This window comes from Microtus pennsylvanicus, chromosome 1, assembly GCF_037038515.1.
Source record: "Microtus pennsylvanicus isolate mMicPen1 chromosome 1, mMicPen1.hap1, whole genome shotgun sequence".
NCBI classification, from domain to species: domain Eukaryota; kingdom Metazoa; phylum Chordata; class Mammalia; order Rodentia; family Cricetidae; genus Microtus; species Microtus pennsylvanicus.
The window spans coordinates 113742735-113767583 of NC_134579.1; the positions used below are offsets into that span (position 1 = coordinate 113742735).

General features: G+C 43.0%; 1 protein-coding gene across 9 annotated transcripts in view; it reads left to right on the top strand.

Annotated features, from left to right (window-relative positions):
* Clip1 (CAP-Gly domain containing linker protein 1) overlaps positions 1-24849 on the top strand; it is a 117078-nt gene that overhangs the window by 17495 nt on the left and 74734 nt on the right. For all 9 annotated transcript variants that reach the window (XM_075979227.1, XM_075979257.1, XM_075979288.1 and 6 more), the window contains exons 2-5: positions 14362-14552; positions 17425-17969; positions 19862-19986; positions 22055-22277. In XM_075979227.1, coding sequence (XP_075835342.1) covers positions 14468-14552; positions 17425-17969; positions 19862-19986; positions 22055-22277 — 978 coding nt within the window. In that variant the 5' untranslated portion in view covers positions 14362-14467. The remainder of the gene's footprint in view (positions 1-14361; positions 14553-17424; positions 17970-19861; positions 19987-22054; positions 22278-24849) is intronic.

The window sequence follows — 24849 nt, forward strand, 5'->3', positions numbered from 1 at the left end:
ATTTTCAAGACAGGGTTTCTCCGTAGCTTTTGGTTCCTGTCCTGGAACTAGCTCTTGTAGACCAGGCTGGCCTCGAATCACAGAGATCCGCCTGCCTCTGCCTCCTGAGTGCTGGGATTAAAGGTGTGCGCCACCACCGCCCGGCCTTTCTTTCTTTTTTTTGAGGCAGTGTTTCTCTGTCTGTCCAGCCTGTCCTGGAACTCACTCTTTAGACCATGCTGGCCTTGAACTCACAAAGATCCTCTTGCCTCTGCCTCCTGAAATTAAAGACATCGCCACCATTGCCTGACTGCAGTATGTACTCTTAACCCTTTAACCTTTGAGCTATCTTTCCAGTCCGTTCTGTTCTTTCCAAGTCAATCCTGTGATTCCCCAGAAGCTTTTGCATGGCAGTAGAGGGTGGGTGGGGTTTTTAAAGGATCCTATGTGGGAGACATGACCCTGCATTTCTCATCCATGGTTCTCAAGCTCTTTTCAAGTAGGAAGTGAGATGGTTAAGTTGACCTCAACCAGACCCATGTACCTGTTGACTGGGCTTCAACAGCCTGCTCTGAAGGTGGAAAACTGACCTTTGTTATTCACTTAGGAGCTAAAGAACTTGTCTTTCCAATATGAGTGAACAAAGCTGAAAAACAAATGGGGTAAGCTGCCTTTCCTCTGAGATGCAAGGCCTTTGGAAAGCTACCAGCGTTGTCTCTGCTTTCGGTGGCCGTGGCCCAGCAGCTCAGGTTACATAGCCTCTTCTGCATTGGGGGCAGGGAACAGCAAGTGACACAGCATAACCATGTAACCACAGTTACATAACCATGACTTGGGTGATAGAATTAAGCGCTGAATGAACTGCCTAGGACCAAGGAGATGGTATTAGAATGGTGTGACTTCTGTCAAGGTTGATTTGACAGTCAGCAGCAGCGCGCTCTCTCCAGCTAGAATCCATCACCCCCAGAGCCTCAGGTCATGGCTACCGTCATTTAGAGCAGAATCTTCAGGGTGCAGCTGTCTCAGGTAAGGGGCTGGTTGCTCACAGCTGTAGGTTGATAATGGCATGTCTACACTAGCTGATTCTGGAACTTAATTTTAAAATCCCTCTCCTGGCAGGAAAACTTCAACTGTCCTTTGCTCCCCTCCCACCAGAAATCTCAGGTTTAGAGTGAAGAGGTGTTTTCAGTTTACAGATGGAACGGGCAGCCTGTGCAGCACCTGAGCTGTGTGTCGTGCGGAGGGCAGTTCCCTGCTGCACAGAGTGCCAGGAACTACAGCATGACCCGAGTGATCTTATCACTGGCTGATGGCAGAGTAGTTTTACCTTGGCAAAGTCAGAGCCAAATCACTTCCTTTTCACTTTTAAATCCTTCCCCTTTCCCTTACTGGGATTTGAAATCTAAACCATTGGTAGGACCCCAAAAGGGTGGAATTAGGAATGAATATTGATTAGTAGCCTCAGAATATAAGTGGGAATACTGAGGCCTGGTAAGGGCTATTTAAATTATTCCAGGTCTGGTAGCTCAGACAGAAACCATGCATCTCATTTCCCAATCCATCTTCTCATGCTATATTTTTCTGAGTCAAGACTTTGGTTTTGGTTTTTTTTTTGGGGGGGGGGGTATTTTTGTTTTAGGACCAGGCCTTCAGGTAGCCCAGGCTGGCCTTGAACTCCTGATCCTCCTGTAGCTTGAACCACCCTTGCCTGGCTTGGGGCATGGCTTTTTTTTTTTGTTACTTGTTTTTGTTGTTGTTGTTTTGTTTCTTTTTTGTTTTTTTCCGAGATAGGGTTTCTCTGTATAGCCCAACTGACTATCTTAGAACTCGCTCTGTAGACTGGGCTGCCCTCAAACTCAGAGATCTACCTGCCTCTGCCTCCTGAGTGCTAGGGTTAAATGTGTGCACCAAGACGCCCAGCTAGGTATGACATTTTATTTTATTTTATATTTTAAAGATTTTTTTAAAGATATTATTTGTTCAGTGTTCTGACTGCATGTGTGCCTGCAGGCCAGAAGAGGGCACCAGATCTCATTGTAGATGGTTGTGAGCCACCATGTGGTTGCTGGGAATTGAACTCTGGACCTCTGGAAAGTAGCCAGTGCTCTTAATCACTGAGCCATCTCTCCAGCCCTAGGTATGACATTTTAAAAATGAGAGTTTGGGTTGGAGATATGCGTTAATTGGTAAAGTGCCTAGTATGCTCAAAGCCTTGTTTGATCCACAGCACTGGTGTGGTGATGCATACCTATAATCCTAGTACTCTGGAGTCTAAGGCAGGAGGATTGCTGTGGAAACAAGGGTGGATTACATAGCAAGGCCCTATTACAGAAGAAAGGTTATTCTTTTGGGGGGCCTGGAGAGATGGCTCTAACGTTAAAAGCACTCGTTGCTCTTGCACAGGACCTGGGTTCAATTCCCAGCCTTCACATTGGCAGCTCATGACTGTATAACTCTAGTCCCAGGAGATCCGACACCTTCTTCTGACCTCCTTAGGTGCCAAACACGCACATGGTGTACACATACACATGCGGGCAAAACACCATATGCAAAAAATAATATAATAAATCTAAAAAAATTCAAGAAAAAAAAGGAAGTTTTTTATGCCTCTGCCTTCTGAGTACTCGGATCAAAGGCATGCACCATCGCTGTCAGGCATTTCTTTTTCTTTTTTCTAAATTTGAGCATACGTAACTTCATTCTTGTTTGGGGAACTGTTTGTTTTGATGAATAGTAAAAACAAACAAAAAATGAGTAGAATTGTTTTCATTTTCCTTGGGTGAGAAATCATTAGGTTTTTTTTAACCCTGCCTTTGAAGTTCATTTTACCTCCACCCCCCGCCCCCGCAGGGCTACATGGCTTCTCCCTGACTCTGCCTTATTTCTCTCAGCATTTAGTTTAGTTTTCCCTGCCTATCTATGTTTTGCCCTGTTATAGGCCCAAAGTAGTTTCTTTATTCATTAACCAATAAAAGCAACACATATACAGAAGGACTTCCCACACCAGTGGTGATTCAAGGTGTGTCCTGAAATCAAGTATTAGCATTTAAGAAATATCTTTTAGATTTAGTTTATTTATGTGTGTGTGTGTGTGTGTGTATGCACGTGTGCTGTCCATTCATGCATGTGTGTGCACTTATGCAGATGTCTTATGAAGCCTGAAGAAGGTTGTGGATCCTCTGGAGCTGGAGTTAGAGGCAATGGGTGCTGGGAACTGAACTCAAGTCCACTGTAAGAGCAATGGGTGCTCTTAATTGCTGAGCCGTCTCTTAAGGCCTTAAGAAATATATATTTTTTCTTTTTTTAAAAAATATTTTTATGGTTTATTTAACTTTATTTTATGTGCATTGGTGTGAAGGTGTCAGATCCCCTGCAACTGGATCTTCAGATATTTGTGAGCTGCCATGTGGGTGCTGGGATTTGAACCCAGGTCTTCTGGAAGAGCAGTCAGTGCTCTTAACCACTGAGCCATCTCTCCAGCCCCAAGAAATATATTTTTTTAAGTTTTTATTTTATTGATATTTATTGAGCTCTACATTTTTTTCTCTGCTCCCCTCCTACCTCTCCCCTACCCCCTTCAATCATCCCCCAAGGTCCCCATGCTCCCAATTTACTCAGGAGATCTTGTCTTTTTCTACTTTCTACTTCTCATGTAGATTAGATCTATGTAAGTCTCTCTTAGTGTCCGCATTGTTGTCTAAGTTCTCTGGCATTGTGGTTTGTAGGCTGGCTTTCTTTGCTTTATGTTTAAAAACCACCTATGAGCCGGGCGGTGGTGGCGCATGCTTTTAATCCCAGCACTTGGGAGGCAGAGGCAGGCGGATCTGTGTGAGTTGGAGGCCAGCCTGGACTACAAGAGCTAGTTCCAGGACAGGAACCAAAAGCTACGGAGAAACCCTGTCTCGAAAAATCAAAAAAAAAAAAAAAAAAAGGAAAAAACCCACCTATGAGTGAGTACATGTGATAATTGTCTTTCTGTGTCTGGGTTACCTCACTCAAAATAGTATTTTCTAGCTCCATCCATTCTGCAAAATTTAAGCCGTCGTTATTTTTTTCTGCTGTGTAGAACTCCATTGTGTAAATGTACCACATTTTCCTTATCCATTCTTCGATCGAGGGGCATTTAGGTTGTTTTCAGGTTCTGGCTATGACAGACAAAGTTGCTATGAACATAGTTAAGCACATGTCCTTGTGGCACGATTGAGCATCCTTTGGATATATACCCAAAAGTGGTATTGCTGGGTCTTGAGGAAGGTTGTTTCCTAATTTTCTGAGAAATCACCACACTGACATCCAAAGGGGTTTTACCAGCTTGCATTCCCACCAGCAATGCAGGAGTGTTCCCTTTCCTCACATCCTCTCCAGCAAAAGTTATCATCAGTGGTTTTGATCTTGGCCATTCTCACAGGTGTAAGATGGAATCCCAGAGTTGTTTTGATTTGCATTTCTCTGATGACTAAGGATGTTGAGCATTTCCTTAAGCGTCTTTCAGCCATTTTAGATTCCTCTGTTGAGAGTTCTCTGTTTAGGTCTGTACTCCATTTTTTTTTATTAGATTATTTGTTCTTTTGATGACCAATTTCTTGAGTTCTTTGTCTATTTTGGAGATCAGACTTCTGTCTGATGTGGGGTTAGTGAAGATCTTTTCCCATTCTGTAGGCTGTCGTTTTGTCTTGTTGACCATGTTTTTTGCTTTACAGAAGCTTTTCAGTTTCAGGAGGTTCCATTTATTAATTGTTTCTCTCAGTGTCTGTGCTGCTGGGGTTCTATTTAGGAAGTGGTTCCCTGTGCCAGTGTGTTCAAGTGTACTTTCCACTTTCTCTTCTATAAGGTTCAGTGTGGCTGGCTTTATGTTGAGTACCTTTTTACCATTTTATTTTTTATTGTGTGTGATTTTTTTTTTCAAGACAGGCTTTTCTGTAGTTTTGGAGCCTGTCCCGGAACTAGCTCTTATAGACCAGGCTGGCCTTGAACTCACAGAGATTCGCCTGCCTCTTTCTCCAGAGTGCTGGGCTTTTTTTTTTTTTTAATAGGATTTCTCCGCGTAGCCCTGGCTGTTCTGAAAGTCACTGTAAACCAGGCTGGCCTTGAACTCAGAGGTCTGCCTGCCTCTGTCTCCTGAGTGTTGGGAGTAAAGGCATCCAGTGAATTTTTTTTAATTTAATTTTTTAATTTAAATCCCAGGAACCCTGGGAATTGAATATGGGGCCTCAGATGTGCTAAGCATACTCTATACTACTAAACTATATTTTCATCCCACCTCCTTATTATATATGAGGTCCCAGTCCACAAAGATAAAAACTACCAATAATCTATCATTATTTGGGAATTATTATGAATCTTTTGTTAAAGTTCCTTCCAATTTAAGAAATTTTAGAAATAACAAAAAAGGGGCAGGGTAGATGGCTTATTGGTTAAGAGCACTTGTTCTTTTAGAGGACCTGGGTTTGGTTCCCGGCACCCACATAGAGCTTCACAGGCATCCCTAACTTATGTTCCAGGGAATCTGACAGTCTCGTCTCTCCTCCTTGGGCAGTAAGCACATGGCGCACGTGGTGCACAGACATACATGCAGGCAAAATACTCATGCACACAAATAAGCAGATCTAAGAGAACAGTAAATGGAGCATGGTGGTGCCCATCTATAGTTCCAGCACTCGGGAGATGGCGTGGAAAGCTCAGAAGTTTAAGGTCGTCCTTAGTTACGTGGAAAATTTGAAGCCAGCCTGGAGACCTTTAAAAAAAAAGATTTATTTTTATTTTAATGAGTGTTCTACTTGCATGTATATGCCTGTACACACCTGTGTGCAGTGACTGCAGATGCCAGAAGAACGTGTCGAATGCCCTGCAAATGGAGTTAAGGGTGGCTGTGAGCTGCCATGTAGGTCCTGGGAACTGAACCCGTGTCCTCTAGAAGAGATGCCAGTGCTTTTAACTACTGAGCCGTCTTTCCAGCCCTATTACATGAACCCTTATTGAGAAAGAGAGAGAGCAAGAGCAAAAGGAAAAAATCAGAATGAAGTTTTTAGGTCTGGGGGTTTAGCTCAGCAGTAGTGTTTGTCTGTTATTCAAGAGTCCTAGGTTTAAAAAAATAATAATAAGAGTTCTGGCTTTGCTCTCTGTGCTGCAAGAGTAAAAGAAATACTAAAACTTGAATGGGCTGTAGTGGCTCAGGTCTCTGATCCCAGGACTCTGGAAGGAGGGTAGTGAGTGTGAGGACAGCCTAGGTTACAAAATATAGAGAGTAGCAGAAGAGACCGTTAGAAAACAAACAAGATAAAACAAAAAAATATCTATCTATCTATCTATCTATCTATCTATCTATCTATCTATCTATCTATCTATCTAAAATCTTTATTCTCTACTGGGTTGTAAACTCGAATAGTCAGCAAGCATCTGACCATTTTGCTCTTTTCCAGTGAGATGAATTCCAGAGCTACAGTGAAGCTGCAGGCACTTTTGGCATTTTAAAAATGAACTTCTAATGGAGGAGGAAGTAGAATGGGGGGGCATAGGAGGAGTTGGGGGAGGGGAGGACTGGGAGACGAAGCTGCAGTTGGGATGTAAAATAAATTAATTACAAAAATGAACTCGTTCCGCATTTTAATCTTTGCTTCCCTTGCTTGGTAAACAGTAAATATTAGGGCTGGTGACCTTCAGTGTACCAGAGTAGCAGGGAAAGGGCAACAGTTATTTTAAGCTTGTGATTTACTTCCTCCTCCATTTTCAGAATTCCACATTGTAGCCTAATTTTCTAGGACAGAAAAGAAAACGGTGTTTGTAGTTGAACCAAAATAACAACATGCAAACTGGAAGGCGGTGTCCCCATGTTCCTGGTGTTGAGCTCTTAGGGGCGCGCGCGCGCGCGCGCGCGCGTGTGTGTGTGTGTGTGTGTGTGTGCGCTCATGTGCTCACCTGTGCTGCTTCTGCCACTCAGTAGCAGAAGATGATGCTGTCTAGGGTGGGAGGATGTCCTGAGACCAAGTACATACACTTTTGGCATCAGCTTCAGGTCAGGAATTGTGGAGCCTTCCCTCTTTTCTGCTTTGAAGTGATGAGTCTCGAGAGGCAGACATCAGAATTCCCGTTTGTGAGGTCACCAGTGTGACCTCACAGCCAGATAGTTCAAAATGTTTCTTAGCTTCTAGGAAGATGTTAGCTGAGGCCTGGCCTGATCCCATAGATACCATGAGGTACCAGTCTGTCCTATTAGTGGATTTGGGTTGCATTTTACAGTTCTATAGATAAAAAGTAGACACTGATGTCTCTTTTTTATATTCATGTATTCAAATTACACAATTTGAAGAATTATATAATGGCAAGAAAATCACTGTGACTCTCCTTGGCAGGATAGTGAAAAGTAGAAAGCTCAGAAGATGAGCAGCAGTGTGCTCTCACTCTGAATGGCTGTACGGGTTGTCAGTGCTCTGTTATGTAATTTGCCATCACATCTCTCTGCAAATAGACATATATTTTTAGTTCTGTGAAAATACGCCTTTAACATCATGCCATAACAATTTAGAATGGTTAGATCTAGTTATCAGGAGTAAAAATAGTTTATGACCTACAATTTCAGACACATGACAATTGAGAAGCTGTCAGTATTGGGTTTTGATTGTTGTCTTGAGGTGGAGCTGTAAGAGCCAGTGTGAGTTCACGCAGATAACCTCGAAGGTAGTTCCTGAAGGTTAACATAGGATTTTCTTAGGTCTTGCCTTGGCTGCTCAGCCTGGCCTCAAACTTCTGACATCCTTCTCCAGTCCTGGGAATCCAGGCCTGTACCTCCTCCTGTTCTTGGAGCAAACAGAATGTCATGGGGTTGTAGGAACTGTCTGATTGGTAGAGAGCTTTCTTTTCATGCTCAAGACCCTGAGTTTGGCCATCAGCACTGAGGGGGAAAATTCTTTTAAAAAAAATTTTTTTAAATAATTTATTTAACTTTATTTTATGTGCATTGGTATGAAGGTATCCTATCCCCTGGAACTGGAGTTACAGACAGTTGTGAGATGCTGTGTGGGTGCTGGGAATTGAACCCAGGTCCTCTGGAAGAACTGCCAGTGCTCTTGACCCACTGAGCTATCTCTCCAACCCAAGGGGGAAATTCTTAAAGAACTTTATGTTCCCAGATGCCTGAAACAAACACTTGATAAATTGTCACCTCCTATATTTTATTTAGGAGTTGAGTGTGGTGGGCATGCCCTTAATTCCAGCTCTTTGGAGGCAGAGGCAGGTAGATCTCTGTTCTAGGCCAGTCTGATCAATGTAGCAAGTTCCAGGATAGCGAGATCTACATGATAGAGAAATGCTGACTGAAAAACAACAACAAAACAAAAAATAGAGAAAGCAAAGTAGGAATTAAGTCTTGTACTCTCAGTGTTTGACTCTGTTATAAGAGGGGAGATTAAGACCTTTAATCCAAAGTAATTCTTTTGGTTTTGAGACATGGTCTCATAGTCTTAGCAGGCTTTGAACTTGATATATGTCCCAGGCTGGCCTTGAACTCATGATCCTCTTGATCTCGTCTCCTAAGTGCTTGCATTATAGGCTTGTGCCGCTATACCTAGCTTTACTTGTGAGAGTGTATGGTGTGTGCCTGTTTGAGACAGGGTCTCTCTGTGTAACCCTGGTTGGTGTGCTATGCCTGGCTTTGCTCTGTGTGAGTGTGTGTGTGTTTGTGTGAGAGGGTGGGTGTCACTGTGTAACCCTGGTTGGTGTGCTATGCCTGGCTTTGCTGTGTGTGTGTGTGCACACGTGCGCGTACGTGCATGCATGTTTGTGGGACAGGGTCTCTCTTGTGTTTTTTTTTCCATTTATTTATTTATTAAAGATTTCTGTCTCTTCCCCGCCACCTCCTCCCATTTCCTTCCCCTCCCCCCAATCAAGTTCCCTTCCCTTGTCAGCCCATAGAGCTATCAGGGTTCCCTGACCTGTGGGAAGTCCAAGGACCACCCACCTCCATCCAGGTCTAGTAAGGTGAGCATCCAAACTGCCTAGGCTCCCCCAAAGCCAGTACGTGCAGTAGGATCAAAAACCCACTGCCATTGTTTTTGAGTTCTCAGTAGTCCTCATTGTCCGCTATGTTCAGCGAGTCTGGTTTTATCCCAGGTTTTTTTCAGACCCAGGCCAGCTGGCCTTGGTGAGTTCCCGATAGAACATCCCCATTGTCTTAGTGTGTGGGTGCACCCCTCGCGGTCCTGAGTTCCATGCTCGTACTCTCTCTCCTTCTGCTCCTGATTTGGACCTTGAGATTTCTGTCCGGTGCTCCAATGTGGGTCTCTGTCTCTGTCTCCTTGTGTTTTGAGATAGAACCTAAACTTGTGTGCTCCCGTCTGGTAGGTTGTGCTTAGCACGGCACTGCCCTGTGTGCTCCCTTCTTTTCCTCAGTCATATGTCCCTGTTTTCTTTTAGGAATGAGATAACATACACACAGATTGTAGAAATTTGAAATTGCTCCTTCCAGCATGTGGAAAGAGATAAGGAGGATCAGGAGGAGTTCAATTCCAGCCTTAGCTACATTCCAAGTGCCCGGTTATGTGAGACTGTGACAAAAACAGGAGAAAAGCCAGCAAGCAGAATCCCTGAAATTGCCAGTTAGAGGTGAACTTTGACCTTGGGGCAGTATTTAACTGCTTTAGATGTTTTTTTTAAAGGAATGTTTAAAAAATATTTATTTTTAGGTGCATGAGTGTTTTGCCTGCATGTATGTCTGTGTACCATGGGTGTGCATTATTCCTGTGGAGGTCAGAAGAGGGCTTTACATGCCCTGGAACTAGATGTAAACAACCATCTGGGTTCTGGGAACTGAACCCAGGTCTTCTAAAAGAGCAATTGAGTACTCTCAGCCACTGCATCATCTCTCCAGACTCTGCTGTTCCTACTTCTACTTTTATGAGGCAGGCTTTAGGTGATTGCTTGTTAAAAAGAGTACATAGTAAACTTATGCCCTCTATTTTGAGAAGGTTATGATACTGACCTACATGCTCAATCTTTAAAAATTTGTTTCTGAACAGAATACTATTTTTCTGTAATTTCCTGTTCAAAGTTTAGAGAGAAGTTGTATCTGAGGAAAATGGGGACCTTGAATTCTTTTTGTTTGCTTTTTGAGACAGTATTTCTCTGTGTATCCCTGACTGTCCCGGGACTCACTCTGTAGACTACGTGCCTCTAACTCAGAAATCTGCCTGCCTCTGCCTTCCAAGTGCTAAGGTTTTTTTTTTTTTTTTTTTGAGACAAGGTTTCTCTGTAGCTTTGGTGCCTGTCCTGGAACTAGCTCTCGTAGATCAGACTGGCCTTGAACTCACAGAGATCTGCCTGCCTCCCAAGTGCTATGATTAAAGGCAGGCGCCACCACTGCCCGGCACCAAGTGCTAAGATTAAAGATTTGTCCTACCACTGCTGGTTAGGGAACCTTGAATTCTTGAAACTAGTGATAGCTATTCATTGTGGTGCTTGCTGAACATGGTATCATTCTCATGGTTGGAAGACCAGTGGTTTTCAGCCTGTTCGGGCTTGACCCTTTTGGGGTTGAATGATACTTTCACAGGGGTCATCTAACACCATAGGAAAACACAGATATTTACATTACAATTCATAACAGTAGCAAAGTTACTAGGTTTGATGTAGCAACGAAAGTAATTTTATGGTTGGGGTCACCACAGAATGAGGAACTATATTTAAGGGTCACAGCATTAGAAAGATTGAGAATCAGCCAGGCAGTGGTAGCGCACACCTTTAGTCCCAGCAGTAAAGGCTGGGACTAGAGGCAGAGACTGGTGGATCTCTGTGAGCTCAAGGCCAGCCTAGTCTACAGAGCGAGTTCCAGGACTGTCTCCATAGCTACTGAGAAACCCTGTCTTGAAAAAAAAAACGGGGGGGGGGGCTGGGCAGGCGGTGGCACATGCCTTTAGCTTTTAATTAACCAGCACTTGAGAGGCATAGGCAGGTGGATCTCTGAGTTCGAGCCCAGCCTGGTCTACAGAGTGAGTTCTATGGCAGCCAGAGCTATAGAGAGGGACCCTGTCTCCAAAAACAAAACAAAACAATGAAAATGAAAAGAAAGGCTGAGAATCACTGCTCTAGGTGTTATTGTGGTTAGATATTGAATTGTAACTATATTTGATACAATGTATACACCAAAGCTGGGGGGTGGTTGTGGAAAACTTTAATCCCAGCACTTTGGGAGACTGAGGCAGGAAGATTGCCAAAAGTTCAAGGACACTTAGACCATAGCATACCATAGCAAAGACCAGGGCCTGTGGAGATGGCTCAGCAGGTAAAGGTGCTTACTGCCCAGGTTGACTACCTGAGCGAGATCCCCTCATATGGTGGAAAGAGGGAGCTGACTCTGGCAAGTAGTTCTCTGACTTCCATACAAGCCCCCATAAACAAACAAATAAATATTTTCTTAAAGCAAATAAGGGTCTGGAGAGACAGCTAGTGGTTAAGAGCATTCAGCTCCTAACTGCCTATAACTCCAGTTCATCAGGAATCTGATACCTCTGATCTCTGAAGGCACCTACACTCATGTTCACACACTCACACACCTAATAAAAAGAAGTATTTTCTGCCTGGTCTACAGAGCGAGTTCCAGGACATCTCCAAAGCTTCAGAGAAACCCTGTCTCAAAAAACTTAAAAAAAAAAAATGAAAACCAAGCAAAAAAATGCTAATAACATACCTCCCCCACACATAAAAGATGTGAAGATGTGGACTAAACCATAACTTCATAGGGGATGAAAACTTTTTTAGAATAGAAGAATATCCTACTTTCTGGAATTGTAACTGTAAGCAAAGCTTAAGAATATAAAACAGCAGTTCGTGCTCTTAACCTCTGAGCCATCTCTCCAGCCCTCATGAATTCAATTCCCTGTGACCATATGACAGCTCACAACCTCCTGTAATGAGATCTGGTGCCCTCTTGTGGCGCATGCCAACAGAACACTATATACATACTAAATAAATTTAAAAAAATATAAAGCACACCTTTAAAAAAAACTCAAGGATACATCATCTAAGGTTATCTGCTTCTTTGAAATAAATACCTTGTTCCTTTAGTCTTGGGTTCTAGATCAGATCTTAGTTAAATTACAAACTTAATATATTAATCTAGGTCAAAAATTTTCAGGTTTGCCTTTGCCTCCAAGAAATTCTGTAGGGCACACAGGACAGCAAAACAGTTGCTTTAGTGTTGATGTTGAGCAACACAGCTTCCTGTTTGGGGCGGAAGTGTAAAACCTTTAGTGAGAAGGAGCAAGAAGGGATTGTGTAGTCAGAGTCCTTCATGCTGTGCTCCCTGGTACTGCTTGGTGCTTTCAAGTAGAGGTGGTCTTCCTGCTTCTTCCTTTAAGAGTACAAGCAAAGCAGTCGCTGTTTTTAGCTTCTCGGAGATGATGTAGTTCTAAAGATAAACATTTTACAAATAGTTCTTGACTAAAAAAAAACCAAAAAACTATGAGGCATTGGGTGGTGGTGGTGCATGCTATCCCAGCACTTAGGAGGCAAAGACAGGGAAATCTTGTGAGTTTGAGGCCAGCCTGGTCTACAGAGTGAGTTCGATGACAGGCTCCAAAGGGTACAGAAAAACCCTGTCTCGAAAAATCAAAACAACAACAAAAAAAAAACCTATAAGGTATCATTCAGTGTTGTAAATGCAAGATTCCCGTGAGCGCACGCACACACACTAGTTTTGTTGTTTGGAAAGCAAGGCTGTAAAGCAATGTTCTTTTCTTGGGACGGGGTCTTACTCAATGTAGCCCTGGCTGGCCTAGCACTTTTTTCTCCCTGTTTCTGGCATCATAGGTCTGAGCTACCTCCTTGGATGTGATTAACTGGAAAAAATATATTCAAAAGTTTATATACATCGACACAAGGTCTTTCATGTGGGAAGGTATTTATTATGGTGACATAGCCATTAATTTTTGGAACTGTTGGATTTTCCCTGTGTGCTCTGGATATAGTTTGCTTTGTTCAATAGCTCCGTGTCATTTAACTTTGAGATACTGTGATCCAGATTTTGGAAACAGCGGATAGTGTAGAGTCACACCACTAATGCCTTCTGAACTTACTTCATTCATTCAGTAGCTGGCTTTCTCTCTCCTCTCTCTTCTCTCTCTCTCTCTCTCTCTCTCTCTCTTTTTTTTTTTTGGTTTTTTCGAGACAGGGTTTCTCTGTGGCTTTGGAGCCTGTCCTGGAACTAGCTCTGTAGACCAGGCTGGTCTCGAACTCACAGAGATCCGCCTGCCTCTGCCTCCCGAGTGCTGGGATTAAAGGCGTGCGCCACCACCACCCGGTCTCTCTCTCTCTCTCTCTCTCTCTCTCTCTCTCTCTCTCTCTCTCTCTCTCGACAGACTTTCTGTACGTATCTCTTGCTGTCCTAGAACTCACTCTGTAGGCTGGCCTTGAACTCACAGAGATCCTCCCGCTTCTGCCTCCTGAGTGCTGGGATCAGAGGCAGACACACCAGCGCTGGACTCAGGAGGTCACCTTTAAAATTTTTATATTGGCTAGGCGATGAATTTTCTTGTGGATCCTGGGAATCAAATCTGGATCCTTTGCAAGAACAAGTGCTCTTAATCACTGAGCAGACTCTCTAGCCCCGGCTCCCAGGTATTTTAAGTATCTGAACTAGAGACACTTGGTGCTGGAAGACCATTGTAATGTAAAATGAAGATTTAAAATCTCCATAACTTTTAGCCAGGTGTAATAGTGCCAGCCTTTAACCTCAGAACAGGGAGTTTAATTCTGGCCCTAGAGAGTCAGAAGCAGGCAGATCTTTATTAGTTCAAAGTCAGTCTGGTCTATATAGTTCTAGGACTATAGCCAAAGCTATAAAGCAAAACACATTTGTAAATCCAAATAGGAAACAAAAATGAATATAGCAACAATTGGGAAACACTTTTTTTTTTTTGGTTTTTCGAGACAGGGTTTCTCTCTCTCTCTTTTTTAATTTTATTGCATTTTATGTGCATGTTTCATCTGCTTCCTGCTTGTTTGTCTGTATACATGTGTGCTTGGTGCTGCGGAGGCCAGAAGAGGGTGTCAGATCCCCTGGAACTAGAGTTACAGTTGGTTGTGAACCACCTGGTGGTTACTGGGAATTGATCCCCGGTCCTCTGGAAGAGCAGCCAGTGTTCTAACCACTGTGCCACTGCTTCAGCCCTGGGAAACACTTTTCTTAGAGTTCTTTTATATTCTTAAAAAGTAGTGAGTTCTCCAGAAGCACCCCCCACAAAAAAAAAAAAACAACCCAAACAACAAAACGATGACTTCCTGTGATTCTCTTACCTAGATTAAATAAAAGAATGCATCACTACTGTACCCAGTTTGGAATTTGGACTAACTATTGTCCCTGTTCTCTTTCTCCTGATATGTTTCTCTTTTCAGGTTTAATCGAGAGACTAAGTTCTCTATAGAAACACCCACATTTGTATGGATGATTGGGGAAAGATATTGGTACCAACAAGGGAGAGCCGTCTGACCCTCCAAGAAAATGAGTATGCTAAAACCAAGCGGGTTGAAGGCCCCTACCAAGATCTTTAAGCCTGGAAGCACAGCCTTGAAGACACCTGCCGCTGGTAATGTTTACTTTTTATTTTTTTAAATATTAATTTCATTTTGAGACAGGGTTTCTCTGCATAGCAGAGGCAGATGGATCTCTGAGTTGGAGGCCAGCCTGGTCTACAGAGTTAGTTCCAGGACTGCCACAGCTATGCAGAGAAATCCTTTCTTTGGAAAAGAAAATAAAGAGTAAAACAAAGAACAACAACACAACTTGTGTGTCCATGTGTGCATGCACACTCACCTTCCATGCACCTCTGGAGGTCAGGGTCATGTTAGGTATGTTCTTCAGTTGTTTTCCACCCAGCTTTCGAGACACTAAACCTGGAACTGGACATGGAGGCTAGGGTCGCTGTCTGGTGAACTCCAGGGACTTTCCTGTCTCTGCCCCCCCCCCCCCCATTGTTTCTTTATGCTGATGCACCAATCTAAAGTCCTCCGAGCACATTAAGGACAAGGTTTCTGTGTGTAGCTCTGGCTGTCCTGGAACTAACTCTGTAGACCAGGCTGGCCTCGAACTCAGAAAGATCCACCTGCCTTTGCCTCCCGAGTTCTGGGATTAAAGGCACGTACCACCATAGTCTGGCAGATGTAGAATTCTTAAAAATCACATTTTTGGAGGTTATCCTTTCTTAAACTAGTTGATTTAGTGTGAGTAGTTAAAGTAATTGTCAAGTTAAGTCACTTGAGTTATTTGATCCCTGTAGTATTTTTTTTTCTAAATATTTATTTATTATGTATACAGCATACAATATTCTGTCTGTGTGTATGTCTGCAGACCAGAAGAGGGCAGCAGACCTTATTACAGATGGTTATGAGCCACCATGTGGTTGCTGGGAATTGAACTCATGACCTTTGGAAGAGCAGGCAATGCTCTTAACCACTGAGCCATCTCTCCAGCCCCCTGATCCCTGTAGTATTAAGAAGGTATTTTGATTTCTCTTAATTTTTCCAGATCTTTCTCCATGGAATTATAAACAAACAAACAGTAGTCTACTCTAAAGATTTTATGACACTAACTGAGCTGTAGTTGGCTTTCAAGCCAGTGAGGAAGCTTTTCCCAGACATTTTATGCACATGTGATTCAGTCCATGCAGGTGGCTCTAACATAGTGTTCTCAACTTCAATGCTGCAACCCTTTAATACAATTCCTGATGTTGAGGTGACCATAAAATTATTTCATTGCTACTTCATAATTGTTTTTGCTGCTGTTATGAATTGTAATATAGATATCTGTATTTTCTGGTGGTCTTAGATGACCCTGTGAAAGGTTGAGAACCGCTGCAAAGCAAATGGCCTTAGGCTGGGAGTTTACAAACAACACAAAAGTGTTGCTCACAGTTCGGGTTTTCTCCCAGTTTTGCTTACACTTATTTGGCACTTAGGCCTCAGCCTAATGTCAACTCTTGGGTGTGTGTGGGGGGCTCATCTTCTCCGCAGCTCTCAGGCTACTGGAGTTCTTGTCTCTCTGACCTCTATGTGGGCATGGACTGTGCTGTCTTGCTTTGCTTCCTGGCAGAGAACAATACCTTGAACTAGTCCTAGAGACACCCAGGAGCTGCTTACATTAAGTCATTTAATTTTTTTTTTTTTTTTTTTTTTTGGTTTTTCGAGACAGGGTTTCTCTGTGGCTTTGGAGCCTGTCCTCGAACTAGCTCTGTAGACCAGGCTGGTCACGAACTCACAGAGATCTGCCTGCCTCTGCCTCCCAAGTGCTGGGATTAAAGGCGTGCGCCACCATTGCCCGGCTAAGTCATTTAATTTTTTTTAAGTGCCTTCAAGAGAGATGTCACTGCCTCCCTACAGGGGAAGAAATTAAATCAGGGAGGTTGTGTCACATCCTGAGATCATGATTGTCTGGTTAGGAATGTGCACTTTTCCAAATTACACTAAATATTAAAAAAAATCCTTATTGGATGACTGAATGGATGCTTTCAGTGTAAACACACATTTCTGGCATGTTAACTGTTATCTTTATGATAGGACAGAGGTTGCACTAAAGTATTTTGCCTTCCCAGGGCATTTGGCTATCTTTTTGTTTATACTGTGATTCTACCTCCATCATCAAAGGAGGTAATAGTGTTGCTATAGAGATGGCAGAGGCCTTAGCCTCAAATTCTTTCATCTGTCAAGCATGACTCCATGTCTGGTTAAATGATCTGAGTTTTGTTGGTGTGACATACTCTGATATGAGAATGAACGGGTCTTAGTGGATCTGACGGGTATTCCTGAAATGTTCAGGAAGGGAGTGGGGTGGCCATGAACTCAGAACTTTTTTTCTTGCCTTAATGATATCCAGTCTTAATTGCAAAAGTAGAATAAATTTCACTCCGCAGCTCATGGTTTTGACTGTGTTCTGCCTCCTTGCTTAAAAACAGACCAACACAAAATTTGTCCAACAAGTCATGGTCTGTTTATATTGCTAATTGTTTTCTCTCTCTTTAGGTTTAAAGCTTTTTGTTTTTTGGTTTTGGTTTTGGTTTTTTGAGACAGGGTTTCTCTGTACCTTTGGATCCTGCCCTGGAACTTGCTCTCTAGACCAGGCTGGCCTCGAACTAACAGAGATCGCCTGTCTCTGCCTCCTGAGTGCTGGCTTTAAAGGTGTGCACCACCACAGCCCGGCCTAAAGTTTCTTTTTTTTTATTATTACTATTTATGTTTATGGGTGTCTGGGGCCAGCAGAGAAAGAATGTCAGATCCCTGGAACTGGAATTATGGACAGTTATGAGCCACCATGTGGGTGCTAGGGATTGAACCTGGGTCCCCCTGCAAGAGCAGCCAAGTGCTTATAACCACTGGGCAGTCTCTCCAGCCCACTCTGTGTTTTTCTTTAAGTTAAAAGGTAACTGTTGATTATGATGTTGGGTCTTTCTAACCCTTTGTTCTCAGCTGCAGCTCCAGTGGAGAAGACAGCACCCAGTGAAAAAGCCGCAGGCCCTCCATCCTCTGAGGCCCAAGATGAATTTGTGGATGACTTTCGAGTTGGAGAACGTGTTTGGGTGAATGGCAATAAGCCTGGATTTATCCAGTTTCTTGGGGAAACTCAATTTGCACCAGGCCAGTGGGCTGGGATTGTTTTAGATGAACCCATAGGAAAGAACGATGGTTCGGTGGCAGGAGTTCGGTATTTCCAGTGTGAACCTTTAAAGGGTATATTTACCCGGCCTTCAAAGTTAACAAGGAAGGTGCAAGCAGAAGATGAAGCCAATGGCCTGCAGACAGCTCCTGTCAGAACTGCTTCACCTCTGTCCACTGCTGCAGCCACTCCCTCAAATATTCCCCATAAACCATCCCAGTCAACAGCAAAAGAGACTTCAACTCCATCACAAATCAGCAACCTTACGAAAACTGCCAGTGAGTCAATCTCCAACCTTTCAGAGGCTGGCTCCGTCAAGAAAGGAGAGCGGGAACTCAAGATCGGAGACAGGGTGTTGGTGAGTTGGTGTGCACAAGTCACTGTGGCCACTGGTCCTTCACTTGTCCATTTTAACATCCTCCTCCTCTTCTAATTGTTCCTCCTTCTGTTCTTCGAGATAAGGTCTTTCTTTGTAGCCCAGGCTGCAGCAATGCTCTTCATTATGTTTCCTTCCACCACACTAATTTGTTTTTTAAACTTACTATGTAATCCATGTTGACCTGAACTTCTAAGCCTCTTGCCTCTACTTCCTGAGTACTGGCATTATAGGTGTTGCCACCACACCTGGTATATGTGGTACTGGGGACCAAACCCAGGGATTTGTGTGTGCTAGACAAGTACTCTACCAACTGAACTACACCCCTAGCCTTTAGTGTGTTAGTGGAGTCCGACCATATTGGTGCCACAATGAACCTAGATGTCAGCATCGACTCTCATTAGCTATGAAAAATACTACATTTATTATTTTTTTCTCCATGAAAAATTACATTTATTAATTTTGTGTGTATGAATGTTTTGTCTGCATGTATGTATGTATGTGTATAGGGCATTGGATTTCTGGAACTGATATTACAGATGTTTGTACCACATGGGAACCAAACTCAGATCCACGTAGTGGTGCTGCTCTTATAGAGGGCGGTGGTGGCGCACGCCTTTAATCCCAGCACTCGGGAGGCAGAGGCAGGTGGATCTCTGTGAGTTTGAGGCCTGGTCTACAAGAGCTAGTTCCAGGACAGGCTCCAAAGCTACAGCGAAACCCTGTCTTGAACCCCCCCCCCCCCCCAAAAAAGAAAGAAACCAAAGCAGGAAGTTCAAAGCCTAACCAGATAACCAGACATGGTGGCACACCTCTTTAGTCGAAGCACCCAGAAGGCAGAGGCAGGTGAATCTCTGAGTTTGGGGCCAGTCTTTAACAGTTGTAAGGAAACAGAACCTTTACAGTAGAGTCGGTCATTTAAAAGTACTTACATTATTTTTTTTCTTTATCCTTCCTTCCTTCCTTCCTTCCTTCCTTCCTTCCTTCCTTCCTTCCTTCCTTCCTTCCTTCCTTTTTCCTTTCATTTATTTATTTTTTGAGACAGTTTCTCTGTTAGCCCTGACTGTCCTGGAACTCAGATCCACCTACTTTAAACTTATTATGTGCTGCAGGATGACTTTGAACGTCTCAGCCTCTTGCCTCCACTTCCTAAGTGCTGGCATGCTACCAGCACCCAGCATAAAGTTTAAATTTTCATTTGCTATGCAGTTAGTGAGCCCAAACTACACGTGTAGATTGTGTCTTTAATATGTCACTGTGTTGAGACAAAGGAAATACAAGAGAATACAAAGAATCTAGGGTCACAGATGAGTTTTACTTCTCTCTGTTGTTGCTGGGTTTTTACTTTTATAGCAAATAATTTATTTCCAACCAGGAGAATTGCTCTAAAGTAATCAATCATTTTTCTAAAATTTATTTTATTTATTATTGTGTATGTGTGTATTTGTGGGCACACATTTTATGAGATCAGTTCTTTCCTTCCACATTTATGTGGGTACCAGAGATTGCATGTACTTGTTAAGCTCACATGCTGGGGCAGCTAGTGCCTTTATCTAATGAGTCTGCCTGCTGGCCTGGTATCAAGTGTTTTTCTAAGTAAGATAATACTTTGGTAAGAAGCCTTAATGATTACATATTATATAGAATGATATAGAATGTTGCATTATTGGACTACACCAGACATTAGGTCAGTCTAGCAATGTGTCACTTAGGTAAGCAGCCAGTGTGGCTTCAGGATTGAGAAGAGTTGAGAAGACAAAGCAAAGAAGCTGCTGATGGGAATATGGACCGCACCACCTGTCATTTATTAGGACCACAAGGAATAAGCTATTGAATGTTTCTATCTTAAGTTTCACCTTTTATTCTTCTTTTAGGTTGGTGGCACTAAGGCTGGTGTAGTCCGGTTTCTTGGAGAGACTGACTTTGCCAAGGGGGAGTGGTGTGGTGTGGAGTTAGATGAACCCTTGGGGAAGAATGATGGTGCTGTTGCTGGAACAAGGTTGGTTTGGAATTGTGTGATACTGCTTCTCCCTCATACATATAGGTGTGTGCTAGCAGAACTCACCACACATGGGTAATAAAGTGGAAATGGCTGTCTGAGGAGCTATACACTTTGTTTTGTTTAGTGAGACACTCTTACTCTTTGGAACAGGCTGGCCTGGGACTGCTTGTGTAACCCAAGCTAGCCTGGCACTTGTGGCAGTCTTCCTGCCCAACTCAGTCTTCCAAGTATGAGAACTAAAGATATGAGCTACTGTGACTGACTAGGAGCCATACTTTTACTATCTGTCTGTCTGTCTGTCTATCCTAGGAGCTATACTTTTATTATTTATTTATTCTGGTAGATATACTTTTATTATTATTTATTTATTCATTAGTTTGTTTGTTTATTTATTTACTTTTTGAGAGAGGGTCTCTTTATGTAGTTGTGGCTGTCCTGGAACTTGCTATGTAGACCAGTGGCCTCTGTCTCACAGATATCTACCTGCTTTTGCCTCCCAGTGCTGGGATTAAAGGTGTATATCACAACATCTAGACTTTTTTATTTCTGGGACCAAACTAAAAAATATTGTTTGTTTGTTTGTTTGTTTGTTTTTTGTTTTTTCGAGACAGGGTTTCTCTGTGGTTTTGGAGCCTGTCCTGGAACTAGCTCTTGTAGACTAGGCTGGTCTCGAACTCACAGAGATCTGCCTGCCTCTGCCTCCCGAGTGCTGGGATTAAAGGCGTGCGCCACCACCGCCCGGCTTTGTTTTTGTTTTTAATGCATATTCATATGCACATGTGTACATGCCAGAAGAAAGCTTTAGGTGTCAGTTCAAGATTTCTCATTGTTCTGGAATTTCCAATTAGGCTAGGCCAGCTGGCCATTGAGTATCACTCTGCACAGAAATATTTTTTTCTTTCTGGCTTTCTTTTTTGAAAGTAGTGGGTCTCAAGCTGGGTGGTAGTGGTGCATGCCCTTAATCCCAACACTCTGGAGGCAGAGGCAGGCAGATCTCTGTAAGTTTGAGGCCAGCCTGGTCTACAAGAGCGAGTTCAAGACAGGCTCCAAAGCAACACAGAGAAACCCTGTCTTGAAAAACAAAACATAAACCAAAAAAAGAAAGTAGTGGGCCTCTACAAGTTCCTGAGCACCAGGAGAAGAGTTGTGGCAAAGAGAAGGTAACAGCCTTTGTTAGAAAAAGAAATGTAAAATGTGTCTTCGTTTTGGATTAGAATCCATCTGTAAAATGTGTCTTCATGTCTGATTAGAATCCATCTGGGCTCGGGAACTAGCCACGGAGCACCCCTCCTGTTGTAAGAGCACCCCTGCTCTGCCCTTGGAGTAGAGGGATGTACAAGGATTTCTCATAATTCTTTTTGGGCTCACATAGCTCAAGTTGGCCTCGAATTACTCAAGTAGTCAAGGCTGCTCCTGAGCTCCTTGATCCTCTTCATCTCCGAAGTGCTTGGATTTCAGTGCATGGAGTCATGCTGGCTTAGACTGTTTCCTCGTCAGATGTTCTGACAGCCTTGGGTGCAGCTGTGAGATGGTGCATGGTCGTTATTGGTGTACAGTATGTTGATCGTGACATCTAGTTAATGTTGACCTATATGAGCTTTAACCCCCCAAACATCATGACTCACAGAGATAAAAATCTCTCAGTAAAAACGATTATGAAGCCATCTCTTTTTTTGTGTGTGTCCTGTGTATCAAAAACCAAACACCAGGTCTCTCACACGGAAGCAAGCCTTTACCACTGAGCCACATCCTCTGCCCCAAAGCCATCCTGTTTCTTAAGCATTGTAATTGCCACAATCTCTAGTGTCCTCGGATAACTGACATTTCTAGTTTACTTCGGTGGATCTGCCAGAGTCAGAGTCTTGTGTGACTACTGGTCTTGTTTGTCATGACTTTATTAAGTGGGGTCCCTAAGTCTCTACACTTCTATTTACATTTATCACTTAACAGAACTACTTATGTCCTTACATAAACTCACACATTTTGAGTTGGAAGAGTGTTTGGTTATAGTTGTTATTTTTTGTAATTAAGTTGTATTTGTTCCTCCTTTTATTTATCTCTAAAGGTATTTTCAGTGTCAGCCCAAGTATGGATTGTTTGCTCCTGTCCACAAAGTGACAAAGATTGGCTTCCCTTCTACTACACCAGCCAAAGCCAAAGCAGCTGCTGTGAGGCGAGTGATGGCCACCACGCCCGCCAACCTGAAGCGCAGCCCCTCCGCCTCCTCTCTCAGCTCCATGAGCTCTGTGGCCTCTTCTGTGAGCAGCAAACCCAGCCGAACAGGACTAGTAAGCCTCCCCTCCTTCCTGAGGCACCAAATGCCCACAGCCAGTGCCCCGCTTTGCTTGTGTGCTGAGTGTCGGCTATAGCTTGTTGTGAAAGTCTGTGTGAGGCAGTTTTGGAGCTGTGACTCCTGCAAGTTTATGAGTTTTGGAATAGAATTTTAGCGGCACTTTTATTCATAGTAGCTTTAATGCATGTTCTTGGGAAGTCTGTAGTAACTACTCTTTATTATTTGAAATTATTTGGGCCCAAATGTCAGGGAAATTGGAGGGATCCCATTCATCGTGGGCATAAGTCTCTTTCTCTTTGATGTCTGACAATTTTAGGGACCAGTGTATTTTGAGAGAATTTAATGTGCTTTATAATTTTAGTGTAGTCTAATCCACTACTAATGTGTGAGTGCTCCTATGTGGAACAGATGATTCTAAGTGATCTTTTGGAATTTTTTTTTTTTTTTTTGGTTTTTCAAGACAGGGTTTCTCTGTGACTTTGGAGCCTGTCCTGGAACTAGCTCTGTAGACCAGGCTGGTCTCGAACTCACAGAGATCCGCCTACCTCTGCCTCCCGAGTGATCTTTTGGAACTTGAAGATGCTAGGACGAGCCTTGTTAGGTTTTGTTTTTTCTCTTCATGTCTTTCTCTTGGTTCCGTTTTCTCTTCTCCTTTTCCCATTTAGAGCATTGAAAGTGGAATTGCTGGAGTTAAAGCAGCACCTTGTTCTTTTTGTGAATATGATATAGTATTCAGATTATTTTGATGTCATCCCTTGCCCTTAATTTCATTTCTTGGAAACGAGGCAGGTATTGTTTGTGTCAGAAATGGGAGTAAGATTCTATTCCCACCTAAATTCAGGATGTCAACTTTTTGATGTGGACTCAAGGCAACAGTTAGAAAGTAAGATGGTGACCTTAGCACTAGGGTTCCAGTCTTTGATCTCATTTACCTTCTATTCAGGAAGAGAGAGGAGGGGGGCGGTGAAGTCTCTTAAGTGGTTGTAATACTCTTCTGCCAGTGAGCTGCAGGTAAAATAAACATGTCTCAGACTGTTTTAGTTTGCATCCTTAACAGTTCAATTAAAAATGATTCTCAGGAGAAAAATATTACAGGAGCAGTAGAGTGGAGATGGAGAGCAAAGGCTCAGTGCATCCAGGCACGGACGTCCCTCTGTGGTCTTGGAACAGTTCCATGACATGTCTGCTCTGGAGGAGTCCTTCCCTGAGGAACTGTTACCAGCTTGTTAATTATGTCCATTTCTTTAGGGAATACCAAGCTCTCCTTGTATCCTTCAGTCTCCCCTCCTAACATTTAGCAGACAAGTTTTAATTTCTCATAGCTCAGTTCATTTATAGAAGAAAACTATCAAGAGCTATCTCCTTGTGAGACAGTTTTGTTTCTTGGTATATTTCTGTGGGGTAGCTATAGTTTCTGATAGAAATGATAGGAAGAGCATAATGGGGATACAACATAATGTGATTTTAACTTTTCTTGAGAGGTGTATTTGGTAGATAGAAATTGAAAAGTTTGTATTTTTGAATGATTGATTTATCTGTGTGTGTATGTGTGTGTGTGCATGTGCACATGTAGGTGTGTGTCGGGCACTTTGGAGCTGGCATTTGTGGGACACCTGGTTTCTTAGGTGAGTGCTGGAATCAGAACTCTGGTCCTCATGATTTCACAGCAAGCACTCTTAGCCACTGAGCCATCTCTACAGCCCCCAGAAAAGTTAGTATTTAGTTCATTCTTCAGTAACTATATTGTCTCACTGTTAGGGAACATGTTCCTATTGGGCATTGTGCATCTTGTCATGCCTTGGAATTGTGTTTACCTCTGGGGCCTTCCTTTCCTGTGCTGCCGTGATGTGTGCATAGTATTTGTTTTTGTCTTCACAGTTCCCAACATCCAACTTTGCAGACATGGTGCTGTTGAACGGAGTAGATCACAATCTAACTGAAACTGAAGTGCCTGATCTAGTCATCTGCATGCTGTTCAACAGCTATCCTTGCATTTCTTTGGGATTTTACAAATTCTTCATCGTGCCTATGAGTTTTCATGGGCCCTTGCGGCAAATCGTGACCTCACACTTAATGTACTCGAGATGTTAGTGAGAAGTATAACTTAACCATGCAGCAAGGTGGGAATGCTGGACTAGTGCTAAAAAGAAAGAAATGGACTTTGTGCCCAGTATATTTAAATAATTCAAAAAATTCCACAAAATGAATAACAAAAGGCAGTGTAAGTTTGATTGGATTCCTTTGCTCATCCAATCAGATTGATGGATTAATTGATGAAGATCCCCACTGTCTGCTCCCTGAGATGAGGGCTTGATAGACTGACCTAGAGCAGAGGAAGCAAAGGGCGAGTTGATCCAGCAACTGCTAAGTCAAGGCCATGGACAAACGTTTTCAAATACCTTCCCAGCCTGCAGAGCCTGTGGGAGCCTGCAGAGAGGAATGTGCTTCATTTTGTCCAGTTCCCTGCTGCCACTTCGGCAGGTCATTTGCTCTGGGTTTTATCTAACTGTTAGCTTCAAGACAGAGATGGATAGATGACAAGAAAACCCATTCTTTCTCAGGGTCCT